This window comes from Lactuca saligna, chromosome 4 (assembly GCF_052625555.1).
Source record: "Lactuca saligna cultivar CGN05327 chromosome 4, ASM5262555v1, whole genome shotgun sequence".
NCBI classification, from domain to species: Eukaryota; Viridiplantae; Streptophyta; class Magnoliopsida; order Asterales; family Asteraceae; genus Lactuca; species Lactuca saligna.
Genome location: NC_136420.1, coordinates 264170620 through 264184927, shown reverse-complemented (window position 1 = coordinate 264184927; position 14308 = coordinate 264170620). Strand labels below are relative to the sequence as shown.

Genomic DNA, 14308 nt, shown 5'->3' with positions numbered 1-14308 from the left:
CTTGGAAAGTGTATTATTGATGGAATTTAGTAACCTTTTTAGGCCTTTTGCCAGAAAAAAATTATCAACCTCATTACACATGCTGAAGATGGTATTGTTTATTTAAATTATGCTGCTTACACACTTTGGAGTTACTTTTTTTTTAAAAGTGAATTATGTTAATATTTATATTTTTGTTCATGAAATTATAATGTTGCAGGGGCAAAAAAAGAGGCGGATATATGATATAATTGCTTTTGAAGGCATTGTGTATTGGTCTAATTGAAAAAAAGCTCAAAAACAAAATCTAATGGAGTAAGTTCAGTGAATATATGCATCCTACATAAATATTTTGTAATTATATGTTTGGGAGTTTGTATTAATTGTTTTAGATATGATATAATTGTTTAGATAGTAACGATGGAAATACCCGAATTACCAACATGTCCCTCAACTGATTGTACTTTTTAAGTTGTGTTAAAAAAAAAAGCGTTATAATAAATAATCTAAACTTATAACCGTTGTTAAATAAATGGTGATTTTTATTTTTGTTATCATTCAATCCAAAAGAAACTGTAAAAAAAAAAAAAAAAAAAAAAAAAAAAAAAAAAAAAAACTGTATTCACCACACATACAGCATTACCCGTTCGGCACATGTAAAAAAAAAAAAAAAAAAACTAAGTAAATATCTAAAAGGACTTATTCGATCTTGTTCTAAATTAAATTACTTAGTAATGAAAATACTAGTTTTTTTTCCAGAGGTGCTAAATGTTTTTGTTCATTTGGCTCAAAGCTTGGTCGGTTTCATTCGATAGTATTCTAGTTATATATGATTCATCAAAGAGATTACTGATTACTATTTGAATACTATATACACTGGAAATGTGTTTGGTTCCGACCTGCTTTTGTACACTAAGAGTTAGCATATTTGTTGAAGCCAAGATAGAGAGGATGATAGATTATATATTTGATTTTAAAAAGATAAAATTGCAAGAATGGTCCTGTGGCTTGTCAAAATTTATCATTTTGGTCCAAAAAGTTTTGAACTAGCACCACGGATAGAAAACTTTGATTTTATTGTGAGTTTGGTCCAAAAATTTTAAAACTTTTTATAATGATAGATTTTTCCTTGGTATTTCTCCTTTTCCATTTTTTAATTACTTTACCAATTTTCTAATTAAAAAGAAAAGATAAAAAGAAACCACCCCATCCCTACCCCCACCTACGCGGAGCATGAATCGGACGTTCGACAGCTAAAAGGACAACGACAACTCTAGGGTTTTGCAAATCTTGAACAATTCGAAAGGTTGTGTGTTTAATCATGTTCAAGTTTGTAAGTATGGTTTAAAAATCATATCAATGTCATTTTCTGGATTTTGTATATGAGAATACTAGAGTTTTACGGATCTAGTAATTAGTTCTTATGGTTTTATTAATATTGTAATGAGGTGTTCTTGTGGGTTTACAAATTACAAATTTAATTGTTATTATGGGTTTAGAAATTTGATTCTTCTTGTGGGTTTAGAAATTTGATTGTTCATGTGTTTTATTGATTAATCTAGAAAAACTTCATTTGAATTCATCAGATTTTTTCATAATCTCTTGTTCTTAGCTCGTGAGGGTAGCGGCGGTGTTGAAATGTGATGATGGTGATGATCCAATGGTGGTTCGGTGACTACTCCAGGGGTGATCAATGGTGACATGCTGTGGCAATTGTCTGCCAGTGAAGTGAAGAGATTAAGTGGAAAAGGGTATAAGGTGTTAGATAAGGCGTGAGTAAGTGTGATAGGGGTAAGGTGCTTTATTTTTGTCTTTTCTTTTTATTTAGAAAAATGGTAAAGTGATTAAAAAAATGGTAGAAGAGAAATACCAAGTGAAAATCCGTCATTATAATAATTTTTGAAAATTTTTGGATAAAAATCGCAACAAAATCAAAGTTTTGGATCAGTAGTGCTAGTAAAACTTTTTGGACCAAATTGACAATATAAATATTCGATCAAAATATGTTAGAAATCGGATATAGTAGAACAATGTGTCGGAACCATTATAAATTCGCTATACTCCTTATACTTTAGGGAAGTGATTTTTCCATGGTATATTTTTATACATCAACTGAATTAATAATGCATTGACATATATTCCCTTATTTTCATTTAGAGATATTGAAGAGAGAAAAAGATCCAAAAGATTTGTTTCCATTTTCCAACCACGACGCACATGATGGTCCTTGCTCATTCTCCTTCAGCGCTTCAATCTTTAGCCGGAAATCCTCTACTTCTGGGAAGTGATCTTGATTCTTGGTTCTATTAAAAGATCATGATCATATTTAGTCTCTGATTCTCTATGTATGCCTATATGAGATTGATATCAAATATTATTGATCTAAGTTACACCACAATAGTTGAGGAATTTGAAATTCAATAATTGAGTTCAATATCCTTTTACCTATGAATAATGAGAAATTTACATATCAAAATAAAGTGAAACCACGTTCATGGTGAAGCTTGATAGTTAGATTTCTTTTAATCTATCATTCTTTTTACTATCGCAGGTGGCGACTTTATTAAATTCTTGGTGAAGTCTTCTTTTTCGGTTCAGTTCTTCCTCCTTTTTTTTTTTTTTTTTTAAATTCAAGACTTTATTATTTCATGCTCTTTGTTGTAATTCTCTCCATATGCATGTGAATGATTTTAAAAATAAATCTTATAAAAATTCAAAGTACTTAGCTTAGCGTCATTGAATTATGAATATCTTCACTTCTCTTTTTCTCATACTCAAAAGAGGTCACCGGAATTCTCCCCCGGAAACAAAACCGGTACCTACACCGGCAATGGAGGTGGTGGTCACCGTGGAGGCCGGCAGTGAAGCTAATCGTCTATGTGGTAGCTATGAAGAAGGAAATGATTGATAAAAACAAAGAGAAAGGTTAAGAGGGCAATGTGATTGTGAATGAGGGGAGTTAACCGAACATTTATTAACATAATTATTCATGTAGAATCATTTGTCCAAAAAAAAAATTAATAATAATACATTACAATTTAAACGAGAGCATAGTTGTCATACCACTTATAATTTAAATGGATTTATCTAAATCTTCAGTGGAAGAATCAGCTCCGTATACTTTAACATATAATTCAAAATGTTTATGTTATTGAATTGTTATTTTTGAAATTAAAATGGAAATTGCAATAAGAATCACAAAAAGTTGATGTTTATGTATTAGTGTAAGGGTTGGGGAATCATATCTTCCGGCCTTTTTGTCATATAGTCTCCAATCAATTTTTTCTCATTTCCATTTTTTCAAACCTACCATCCAAAGAACCTATTTTTAATTAAAAAATGGTAAATAGCAAAAATAACACTCTGTTTTCACCAAAATTTTAATTTGACATTGTGTTTTTTATCTCAAATTTGACACAGAATTTTTTAATTTTTTATAATTCTGACCATTTGACCGGTCAACCAGGTTATATGTTGACATGACATGATGACGTGTTAGCTTTGATGATGTGGCATGCAGACATAATATGATGACGTGTCAAAATTGACACTAAGTTTAATTTTTTCTTTCAATTTTGACACTATGTTTTTTTGTTTCAAATCAAACATCATTTATCAAATTTTGTTTAATTTTGACATTTTCCTTTTGAAACCGTATAAATATATATTTTTTTATTACATTTTAAACTGTATAAATATATTTTTGTCGTTTAAAAACCACATTTTTATTTAAATACAAAGTATTTTTTTTTTCATTCAAAGCATAATGTATAAATATGTATTAGTTGTATCATGAAAATCAAACTAACCATAAAAATTGTTTTTTGTTTTTTGTTTTTTTTTTTTTTAAATTTATAGTTTTTAATTGAAAAAAAATATTTATACGATTTCAAATAGAAAATTCTCAACACTGAACAAAATTAGAATTTTGGAAAACAAATTATAACAAATTGGAAAATACGGTTTCAATTTTGAGACAAAAAAAAAAACACAGTGTCAAATTAGAATTTTGGTGTAAATTGAGTTTTTTTTTTTTTTTCTTTTTTTTTTTTTTTTTTTGCTATTTACCCATTACAAAATGACAATCGAATAAATTATCTCTCCCATTTTTAATTTAAAAAAACATTAAATTAGAAGAATAAAAAAAATCCTAAAACGATAATGAAAATCTAGAAAGATTTCTAAAACTATCATCCACAAACTCATGTTATTTGTTGCTTGCGAGCAAGCATCGCATTCAAATGCCCTCTAGTCAAATGGTCATACAGTTAAGAAAAATGCAAACCTTTATCAAACTGTTTTTCATTCATCAAAGAAATGCGGAGTATTGGGAATGTAAACTGGATTTGGATCTTGTTGGTAAGGACTATAACTTGGGGATAGTCTTGAGAGAGTGGAAATTGGTTATATGTTTGTTGGGGTGGAAATTGTTGTTGAGTATTATCTACAATTTGGGTTTCGGGATTTTTTTTTTTTGTGGAAACGGCGAACAAATTATGCGGAAGCCTACTCGCAATATTTCAGCGAGTACCTCAGGTTCGAGCTTATTTACAAGGCAAACCTAACGTTGATAGGGATTTCCAGAGAACAAATTCCTCATATGTCGTACCACAAGAGGTAGTTTATGGGAATTGAACTCCAAACTTCACGCCCCACATGGTATAAAACGCGATGCATCAACCCAGCTATGCTAGATATTACTTGCGGGTTTCGGGAATTAACATTGACATTTGAGTTTTTGGTTTTTATTCGACAGTTTCTTCTTGGAATTCATTTCGATTGAATTTGAGAAAACGGGAATTAATGGAAGAGAGTAGAAAGGAAATAATTTTTTTTTTTTGAATTATGGCTGTTGTGCAATGACTTCAATAAACCTACACAATCTCACCATTCAACCCACTTACGGCGCCGACACATTTTTTCAGGCCAAAAAATCCCCACTTCATTAAACCTAATGTAATAATACTATGAGGGTGTTTGAGCTAACTTTTAAAATGACTTTTGATTTTTATCTTTTAGAAAAAGTCAAAAAGATGTTTGGTTAAGTGAAAATGATTTTTGTAAATGACTTTTCCAATAGAGTAAATTGAGCCTTTTTAAAAGCCACGATTACATGATTTTTTCCAACTTTTCAACGGCTAAAAATATTAAATTACCAATATACCCCTCATCTACCCTAATTAATTCTTCATTTACATCATATTCCCTACTCTCTCGTTCTCTCCGTCACTTTCTTCTCTCTCGCATCTCGATCGTTCCTGCAACACCGGACACCTGCAGCATCGACGACCTGCTACACCGGCGATACTAGCGACCTACAACACTGCAACACCGACGTCTTCTTTCTCCATCTCCGATCAGGTTTGTTTTCTTTTTAGTCGATTTCCGATCTCCGATTTTACAAAATCTTCCTGTCTATTTCCGATTTTCAGTAGCAAAGAAATGTAGTTTTGAATTTTCCTTGAACTGTTATGTGATTTCTTCCTCCCGATTTCTGAAATCAATATGCTGTGATTTGTTCCTCCCGATTTCTGAAATTGATATGATGTGAAATAGTGATTATTCTGTGAACTTGATGAAATATGGATTAATAATTAGTGAAATTGATGAAATATGAAGCTCATGAAATTTTTTGTTAAGGGATGATATTTGTGTTAACAGGTAACCGATTTGTGAAATTGATATTCTGTGATATTCTATTTTTTCTGTTTTGATTAGAATTTTGATAAATTAATGAAATCATTTAGGAAGGTTAATGAAATTGGTTTGTTTTTTAAATGTTGATACTATATGTAATTCACAGATAATATATGAAAACAACACTACAATTGTTGATTGTGAAACATCTTTAATAATGAAAAAACCAAATTTTGGGTGAGATAATCGTAGCTTCATGGTGTTTCTTGATTCGTGCTTGATTGAACCAAAAAAAAAGGCCATAAACCCGATATCTCCTTTGATAAAGTTGGGTGAGAAAATATACACAAACACATTAAGGAGAAAACATGTTACAACCTTGAAAAAAACAACTAACAAACAAATGGTAGAACATGAAAAAAGAGTGGAAGCTTTATGACCGCTTAATGAATAATGAGGCTTGAAACCAGACTTGGTGAGACGAGAAGCCTAGTAGATGCGTCACCTGAGTGGTGGGAGGAGAAAATAAAGGTATGATTACTATTCTTTTTAATTATTTTAAGTTATGATTGCATATAGATTGAACATATTTGATTTACAATATCTTTTTGTCTTGCAGGAGAATAAAGATTATGTCAAATTTAGGAACACGGATTTGAGCATATTTGATGAGAAATATGCTACTTTGTTTCGAGATTTTGTTGCCATTGGAGACCATACTATGACTCCATTACAATTTCAAAACAATAGCAATCCAAACGAATAAAATATGGAGGGCAAAGGAGATAGTGATGAAATCAATTTAGATGATGATAAACCTTTTTTTCTTAGTCTCCATGAAAGCAGTTCAAGTAAAAGGAAGAGGTCTAAGTCTGTTTCCAACAACCGTCCAACCAAGAGTAAAAGTTCAATTTATGAAGAAAACGTTGATGCTTTATTGGATGTCATATCATCAAAAAGCACACAAACTTATCCACAAAATAATCCTTCCCCAACAATAGCATATTGCATGGCCATTGTCATCAAGTTTCCCGATTTTCTTGAAAGGTCCAACGAATTTTCACAAGCATTGCTTGTCTTCATCAAAAAGCAAAATCGTGAAGCTTTTATGTTACAACGACCGACGAAGCCAAGATGGAGTTTCTTAAGTTACTTATGAAATAATGATTTAGCAATATGTGTTATGCTTTGGCATTTATGTTTTATCCTTTGATAGTATGTGCTATGCTTTGACATTATGTTTTATGTTTTGACATTATGTGTTGTCCTTTGAGATTATGTATTTGACATTTTATAATGTGTTATTGTTTGTCTTTATGTAATCGACATTTTATATTATGTGTTAATGGTTGACATCTTTTTATTTGTATTATGTAGGATTGATAGTGATGATTCTAATTCACCCAACGATAATGAAGAATGTTGGGTGAAAGAGGATAGAGAATTTTAAATGTTATGTGGATTAGCTTTGAAAGGGATAATACTCGCTCGTAACTTACGTACGCCATGTCACACTTCAAACCGCACGGGGCACATGTTTATTACTGAAGTACTAAATGGTCATCCTAGACGTTGTTATGAGATGTTTAGACTCAACGTACCGGTTTTTAGACAGTTATGCATAGATCTTACTGCAAATTACGGGCTACAACAAACACGAAAAGTATCTATTGAGGAGTCTGTAGGAATATTCTTGATGACTTTTGCTCATGGGTGTAGCAATAGATTTTTGTGCAAGAATTTTTTAATCATTCGGGGGAAACGATTCACAGGCATTTCCATACAGTTTTGGAAGTCGTGCTAAAACTGAATGCCGACATCATCAAGCCAGACGCAAACTATAATGATGATGTTTCCGAATATATATTAAATAAACATTGGTATTATTCAATGTTCAAGGTATTATCCAATGTTTATTTTCTTGGTAGTCAAACTTTAACAAATATATATTTATGATATATTTTTGAATTTGAAGGATTGCATTGGTGCTATAGATGGGACACATGTCATGGCATCGGTTCCACAAAAAGATGAAGTGAAGTACATTGGTCGAAAGGGATATGCAACACAAAATATAATGGTTTTTTGTGATTTTAACATGTGTTTTACATTTTTCTGGGCCGGTTGGGAGGGGACTGCACATGATATAAGAATTTTCAATGAAGCCTTATAGAGATCAGATCTTAATTTTCTCTATCCAACGGGTTGTTAGTATTTTTTTTTTTGGAACACAAGTTTTATGTTTTTACTACTTGTTTGAAACGAATAATAAATGTTTGTTTTATTTACAGATAAATATTACATTGTTGATGTCGGATATCCAAATACGAGAGGGTATCTTGCTCCATACAAATGCACAAATATTCGTTATCATTTATCGGATTTTCTATGTGGACACAGGGATGCTATTCATGAACCTCGTGGACTGAAAGAGAAATTTAATTATCTTCACTTATCATTGCGAAATATCATTAAACGGACTTTTGGAGTGTGGAAAGCTAGGTAGGTATTATTAAGAGACATGCATGTTAACTACAAGTACAAGAACCAAGTGAGAATTGTGATAACATCGATGGCGATCCATAACTACATTAGAAAGGTTGGTAGGTCTGATGAAGCGTTTAATAAGGCACAAAAAGAATCCTACAATCTCGTACGAGGTGATACTGGTAGTGATGTTTACGAAGAAGGTCCAAGTACACATTGCACAAGTGATGATGATTTATATATGGCAGCAATACGTGATATTATTACACAAGATATAATCACATTGCGAAGATGAATGTAATATTATCTATGATATTTTTTTATGAATTATTTACGGTTCGTATGAATGTAATTTTAATATTGTCATGGTCTAATCCAAAAAGTCCTCTTATGAATTATTTACAATTTGTATGAACGTAGTAATTTCAATATTGTCATGGTCTAATCCAAAAAATTAGAAATATTTTAAAAGAAATTTATATTTTATATTTTCTAATAAAATGTTTACAAAATTATAATATGTGTTTAAAAAAAATTAAGTATAAAATAATATATGTAAAGTAGTAAATCAATGTAAATATGTCATTTTTAATCATTTTACATGTAAAAGTTAAACCAAACACTTTAACTTTTAACTTTTTCGTTCTAAAATTAATCCAAACACATTTTAAAAAACAACTTTTGTACAAAGTCTTTTTACAAAAAAGACTTTTGCCCCACAAAAACTAAGCCAAACACCCTCTATATAAGCGTGCCTGATAACCTCTTTTTTTTATTAAGCTTGGCACAACTTATTTTTTAACTCTCCCCTAGAATAAAAGATTATTGTATATTGAATTTCTGTTCATTTTATCCCCTTCTCTCAACAATATTTTAATGTCATCCCATTACCCTAATTAAGTTTCAAGTCTTTAATATTTTTAGTTTATTTGATTTATTTCATTAAATATACAAAAATAAAAATGCATATTTTTATAAAGAAAAACATAGTTAAAAAGGATAGATAAAAACCAATGAAAAGAATTTAAGGATAAATATACAAAATAAAAATGAATATTTTCCACCTATATTGTACTGTTTTTATACAGTTCAAAGTCAACACAAGTAATATCCTTCTTAAAAGCGACAGATTGGATGAGGAAAGCTTCATAACAAATTTCCAATAGATAAGAATAATTATTTAATTGTTAAAGAAGAAAGTAAAACGTCCTAATAAATAACTTAAAAAATAAGTTTCTGCCTAATCACAAGAAAAAAGAAACATTCCCATTTCCCAATATCACTCACACTATGTGAAATGACAGTTTTACCCTGACTTGGTTTGGAATATTTAAAGAGATATCGCGGGTGGGGCTTTAAGAGTGACGATAGCTTTCTTAATTCTGTCAACAGCGGTTTGAAGGGTGGAGAGAGATGTTGCATAAGAGATCCGGATGCAATTGTCATCCCCAAATGCAACTCCCGGGACAAGGACAACCTGAGTTCATTTAAATGCAAGAATTAGCAACCTACTTTCAATAATTTATTATTCTAAACAATTATAGAATTGCATTTTCATACTTTCAATTTTTCTTATTAGGACATTTTGCTTTTAAAAACCTATCCAATTATATCATTGAAAATTGATTTGTATAGGAAGAAATGAAAGTAGAATGCTTCAATAAATGTATGTATGATGGTATTTCTTGCATTATTTAAAGCCTAAAATATTACCTGACATTTTTGCAGCAAATACCGACATAGTGACTCTGAATCCTTAATCAAACCAAAACCATCAACCTCCATACCATAGTAATAGCTCAAATCAAGAAAGATGTAGAAAGCACCCTGTAAACCAAACCACGAATATTACAAAGTTGTGTTTTATATGCGTGTCATTCTAACTGATTGAAACACGACGCATAATTTGTATTAGTTGATGCATAAATTGGTAAGAAAATGAAAGGGTTAATTTCACTATTTAGCCACCATCTATTGTCATTTTGTTGTTTAAGTCCCTAATTGTTTAGTAAGCCTATGTGGTGTAAAGTTCCCGAAAATAAATATTAAAACTAAAATTAAATTAGAAAAGTTTATTTACCACATGGGCATTAAGTTTACCTGAGGTTCAGATATTTTGACACCATTTAATTCCCTGAAAGCTTTGACCAAAAAATCTCTTCGTTCACGAAATGCTTTGACCATTTGTGAAACAGCTTCTCCACCTGCGTATCCCATTCCTAAAGCAGCTACAGCCGCTTTTTGAGATATGCTACTAGCACCTGAAGTTGACTGAGTCAACAAAGCAGAGGGACTAAATTGACTCGTTATTCAACAAAAGATTATATGAAAGGGCAAAATAGTCATTTATCCGGTAGTATATTCTATTCCATTAAGGCAATGGGTAGTATATTTAGCATCACTTGTAGAAAAAAGGTTAACAATCATTTACTCATTTTTCAGTCCATAAAAGAAAATTCATAGTCAATATAACACTTCTAGACAGAAGGGTAAAATGGTCATTTACCCTCCTCCTCCTTCAGCCGGTTGCAAAAAAGGAAACGTTCTTTGTTCATACTTCAGTCAAAAAAGAAACAAATTTTATTCGGACTACACTTCTAGACATAACTACATAAGGGTAAAATGGTCATTTACTCACATTCAGTAAAAAAAATTAACCTTTGTTCATACAACACTTCCTCCAAACATAAGGGTAAAATGGTTTTTTACTATCATTTAGTTCAAAAAAGAACCAGTCTTTGTTCACACAACACCAAGGGTAAAATAGTCATTTGCTCTCATTTGTTCCAAAAAAGAACTTCATGAAAACAATCTTGATCATGTTTCCGATAGAGAAATATGGAAAATTTCACATGTGAAACACACACACACACACACACAATAAGAAAATTAATTAGAATGAGACTATGTACATACCTGACTTTGAATTTTTCCAGTGGCAGCAACAAAGTGTTTAGGACCAGCAATATATCCAAGTCTCCATCCAGTCATTGCAAAAGCCTACAACAAATAAATATGCACACTACTCTTATACATATCATTAGACATTAATTAATAAAGAATGTCCAATGAATGACTAAAGAAAAATACAGCTTTTCAGTGCATTAATTTATATAGAAAAGGGAATTGTGAATGCAAATATAAATATCATATTTATACCTTAGAGAACCCATTGACTGTTAGTGTCCGTTCCCACATGCCAGGCAAAGATGCAAAACTCGTGTGGGTTGCTGGCGAAAATATTATGTGCTCATAAGTTTCATCAGAAACCACCTGAACATCAACAAAACCAACATCAATCAAATCATGTTTACATTACTTAAACATTGTTTTTCAAACAAATTAAATCTGTCGAAGGAATTGGATTTTTGAAAGAATCGTCGCCTTGTCCACGTGTTAATGCAAATAAATTTCAAAATTTTATGTATGCTTGTAGATTTTTGTTTATTGTAAGTGTATATAAATTGAACTTTTAATTTAGGGGTGATCACAAAAATGATCAAAATGACATGGTGTATTTAAAAAATTGTCCACCTTACAAAATGGTCAGATCATATGGGTCCTATTGCAAACTGTGAAAATGCTTTTTTGATGGTCCCCACTATAATATATGAATTATTATTCATATAATATTTTTCCCGAATTTCTTTAAAGATCTTTTTTTTTTTGTCGTGGAGAGCATAAAGCAATTTCGAAATTCATCGGTTCCTTTGCGAAATAAATGGTAATTTTGTTGAAAGGGTAAGTCATTTTTTTAATGGAACATACCATCTTGGTCATTGTTGTGACCTTCCTAAGGGTATTTCGGTCTTTTAATAATTAAAAGAGATAAACAAGAAAACAAATGAAACATGAAGATTCCAACGGAATTTGATTCAATCCACCAAAAGAAACACGAGAGGGAATCTTGAATTCCAATTCCATCAGATTCCAAGAACTACACACGCCAAAGCCAAGACAGTGATTACCAAAAGTCTTGGATGCTTTGCAACAACTAGAGCAATTTCTTCTAGAAGCTTCCTAGGATAAACTGCCCCTGTTGGGTTACATGGAGAACAAAGAATTAGCAGTCTTGACTTCTGAGTAAGCTTAGATTCTAGAAGCTTCGGATCTAACAGAAAATTTTCAGAGATGCTTGCAGGAATAATCACAGGTGTTGCATCAGCCAACCTTGCCAATTCAGGGTAACTTACCCAAAATGGAGCTGGAATTATAACCTGAAAAATCAAGAAACATTGTTAAACAATCCCACAAATCTATTTATAGAAATCATAATTCATAAATTTATACTCAGACCTCGTCTCCTGGGGAACAAACAGCAAGAACTGCTTGTAGTGTACTCTGTTTTGCCCCATTACTAACCACAATTTCATCGGGTGTGTAGGAAATATGATTCTCCTCTACAACAAGGAAATAAAAGAAAAGTATTTAAGGAATCATCAATGTTCATATCTCAAAACTCAAAAGGATTCAAATTTCATTTGATCTTACCCTTCAATTTCTTGCAAATTGCTGTTCGTAGTTCAAGGGTACCTGCATTAGATGTATACCTTGTGTAACCTTCACGAATTGCATTTATTCCAGCCTATGTACAAAGAAAAGTAAATATAGATTTTAACAACTATAGCAATGAAAGAGAGTGGATTGAATTGACGAAATAATCGACAGATTTATATCATGAAAACAGCAGCTACCTCAGCGATAACAGCGGGGGTGTCAAAATCGGATTCTCCGGTAGCTAAGCGAATGACAGGAATACCGGCTTCTAGAAGTGCAGCTGTTTCGTCAATTAGGGACACTGTTTTTGAAGGATTTACGGAATTGACCCTAGGGCCCAGACTGGTATCAAGCTTCATTTGGTCAGAGTAGCATTCTGTTACTAATTTGGAGTAGTTTTGTTTTCGTCGTCTTCTTCTAGTCTCCAAAGATCTATTACAGCATACAAATAGAACCGAAATGAACACATTGTGGTGTAATCGTAAGAAGCATAAACAGGTTACAGTAGTATGATACTAAATCTAACATCATATGGAAATTTTAGACGTGATTTTGGTGAATCATGGTATCAAATTGATAAATGATGCCCTTAAGGTTCCTATTTCAAGCAAAGATCTCATCTCTATCAGGAAGATCGGATTACGACTATGATTTTGGAGCCATAAATTCCAAATCATAAGCCTAAATTCAAAGTTTAGACTGATTCAGTTCAGTGGTGAACTGATTTTGTTACTTACAACCGAAAATCTGTATCTAATCACAAAACAAATATCAATTGAAGCAAAAATATAACAGTATCAAGTGAGTAGTAATAGGAAGAAACATACTTGATTGACAGATTGGCGTTGAGGTGAGAAGAGAAGGAAATTGTTGTATATTTGGTGATTCTCTGGGAATCGAAACCGGGGACGAGAGACTCATCATTCACGGATTTAGTGGTGCATGTTGAAAAAATGGGAGAGATTTGAGCAGCCATGTATATGTGAATTTAGGTGGTTTGATTTTTGTATCAGAACATGAAGCATCATGCGTGCACAAATTTTGAAGAACATGAAGAAAAAAAAATGATTGATTATCTATAAGTAATCTGCCATTACCATTGTATTCCACGTCAATTTATTATTTAATTTGATTATTTTATCATCTAAAGTTTGGATATGTTTATGGATAATATTTTTATAAATATATAATAATACAATGATTAGGTATTTGTTCATCTAGTGATGTGTTTTTAGTAAGCTTCTAAATAACGTAAGACGTGACTTGGTGACAATGTCAAATCTCAAGCTTTTTCAAGTATTGGCGAGTCACGTCGTTTGTAAGGCGTGACTTAAGGCGGCAATTTTGTATATAATTCATATTTTTATATGTATTTTCTACTATTATTCATTTTTATACACATATATGGGTCAAGGCGGCGTTTTGGCAAATCTTGACGGCACATGCAAGCCTTGGAGTCATAGCGAGCTTTTTAGAACCTTGGTTTTTAGTAATTTTTTGACTTTTTTTTACACATGTATCCCGTCTATTTCGCTCTCAATCTTCTTTTTCTTGAGTAAGATTATGTATTTTTTTATTATCAGTTAATATTAATATTATATAAACCAATTAGTTATTTAAACACACATGATAACTAATAGTATTTATTTATAGTTATTTAATGTTATAAAAAATATAAATATAAATAAGTTAAAATTATATATATTTT

The 14308-nt window shown here is 31.4% G+C and overlaps 1 protein-coding gene across 1 annotated transcript; it reads right to left on the bottom strand.

The window, feature by feature from the left end:
• Positions 1 to 9107: 9107 nt before the first annotated feature.
• LOC145043568 (bifunctional aspartate aminotransferase and glutamate/aspartate-prephenate aminotransferase-like) lies at positions 9108 to 13658 on the bottom strand. The gene is made up of 10 exons (XM_078992265.1): positions 13428 to 13658; positions 12798 to 13032; positions 12595 to 12688; positions 12400 to 12503; positions 12072 to 12320; positions 11263 to 11376; positions 11020 to 11103; positions 10204 to 10374; positions 9817 to 9930; positions 9108 to 9580 (listed from the first exon to the last, which is right to left on the bottom strand). The coding sequence occupies exons 1-10, from the start codon at positions 13574 to 13576 to the stop codon at positions 9434 to 9436; spliced, it is 1461 nt and encodes a 486-aa protein (XP_078848391.1). The 5' UTR covers positions 13577 to 13658; the 3' UTR covers positions 9108 to 9433.
• Positions 13659 to 14308: the final 650 nt, after the last annotated feature.

Excerpts from the sequence above, each read along its gene's own strand:
- LOC145043568 (XM_078992265.1), bottom strand. The coding sequence starts at position 13,576 with ATGGCTGCTCAAATCTCTCCCATTTTTTCAACATGCACCACTAAATCC. Across the intron at positions 12,321-12,399 it reads TTTGTTCCCCAGGAGACGAG|GTTATAATTCCAGCTCCATT; the intron begins GTCTGAGTATAA and ends TTGATTTTTCAG. Across the intron at positions 11,377-12,071 it reads CAAAGCATCCAAGACTTTTG|GTGGTTTCTGATGAAACTTA; the intron begins GTAATCACTGTC and ends GTTGATGTTCAG.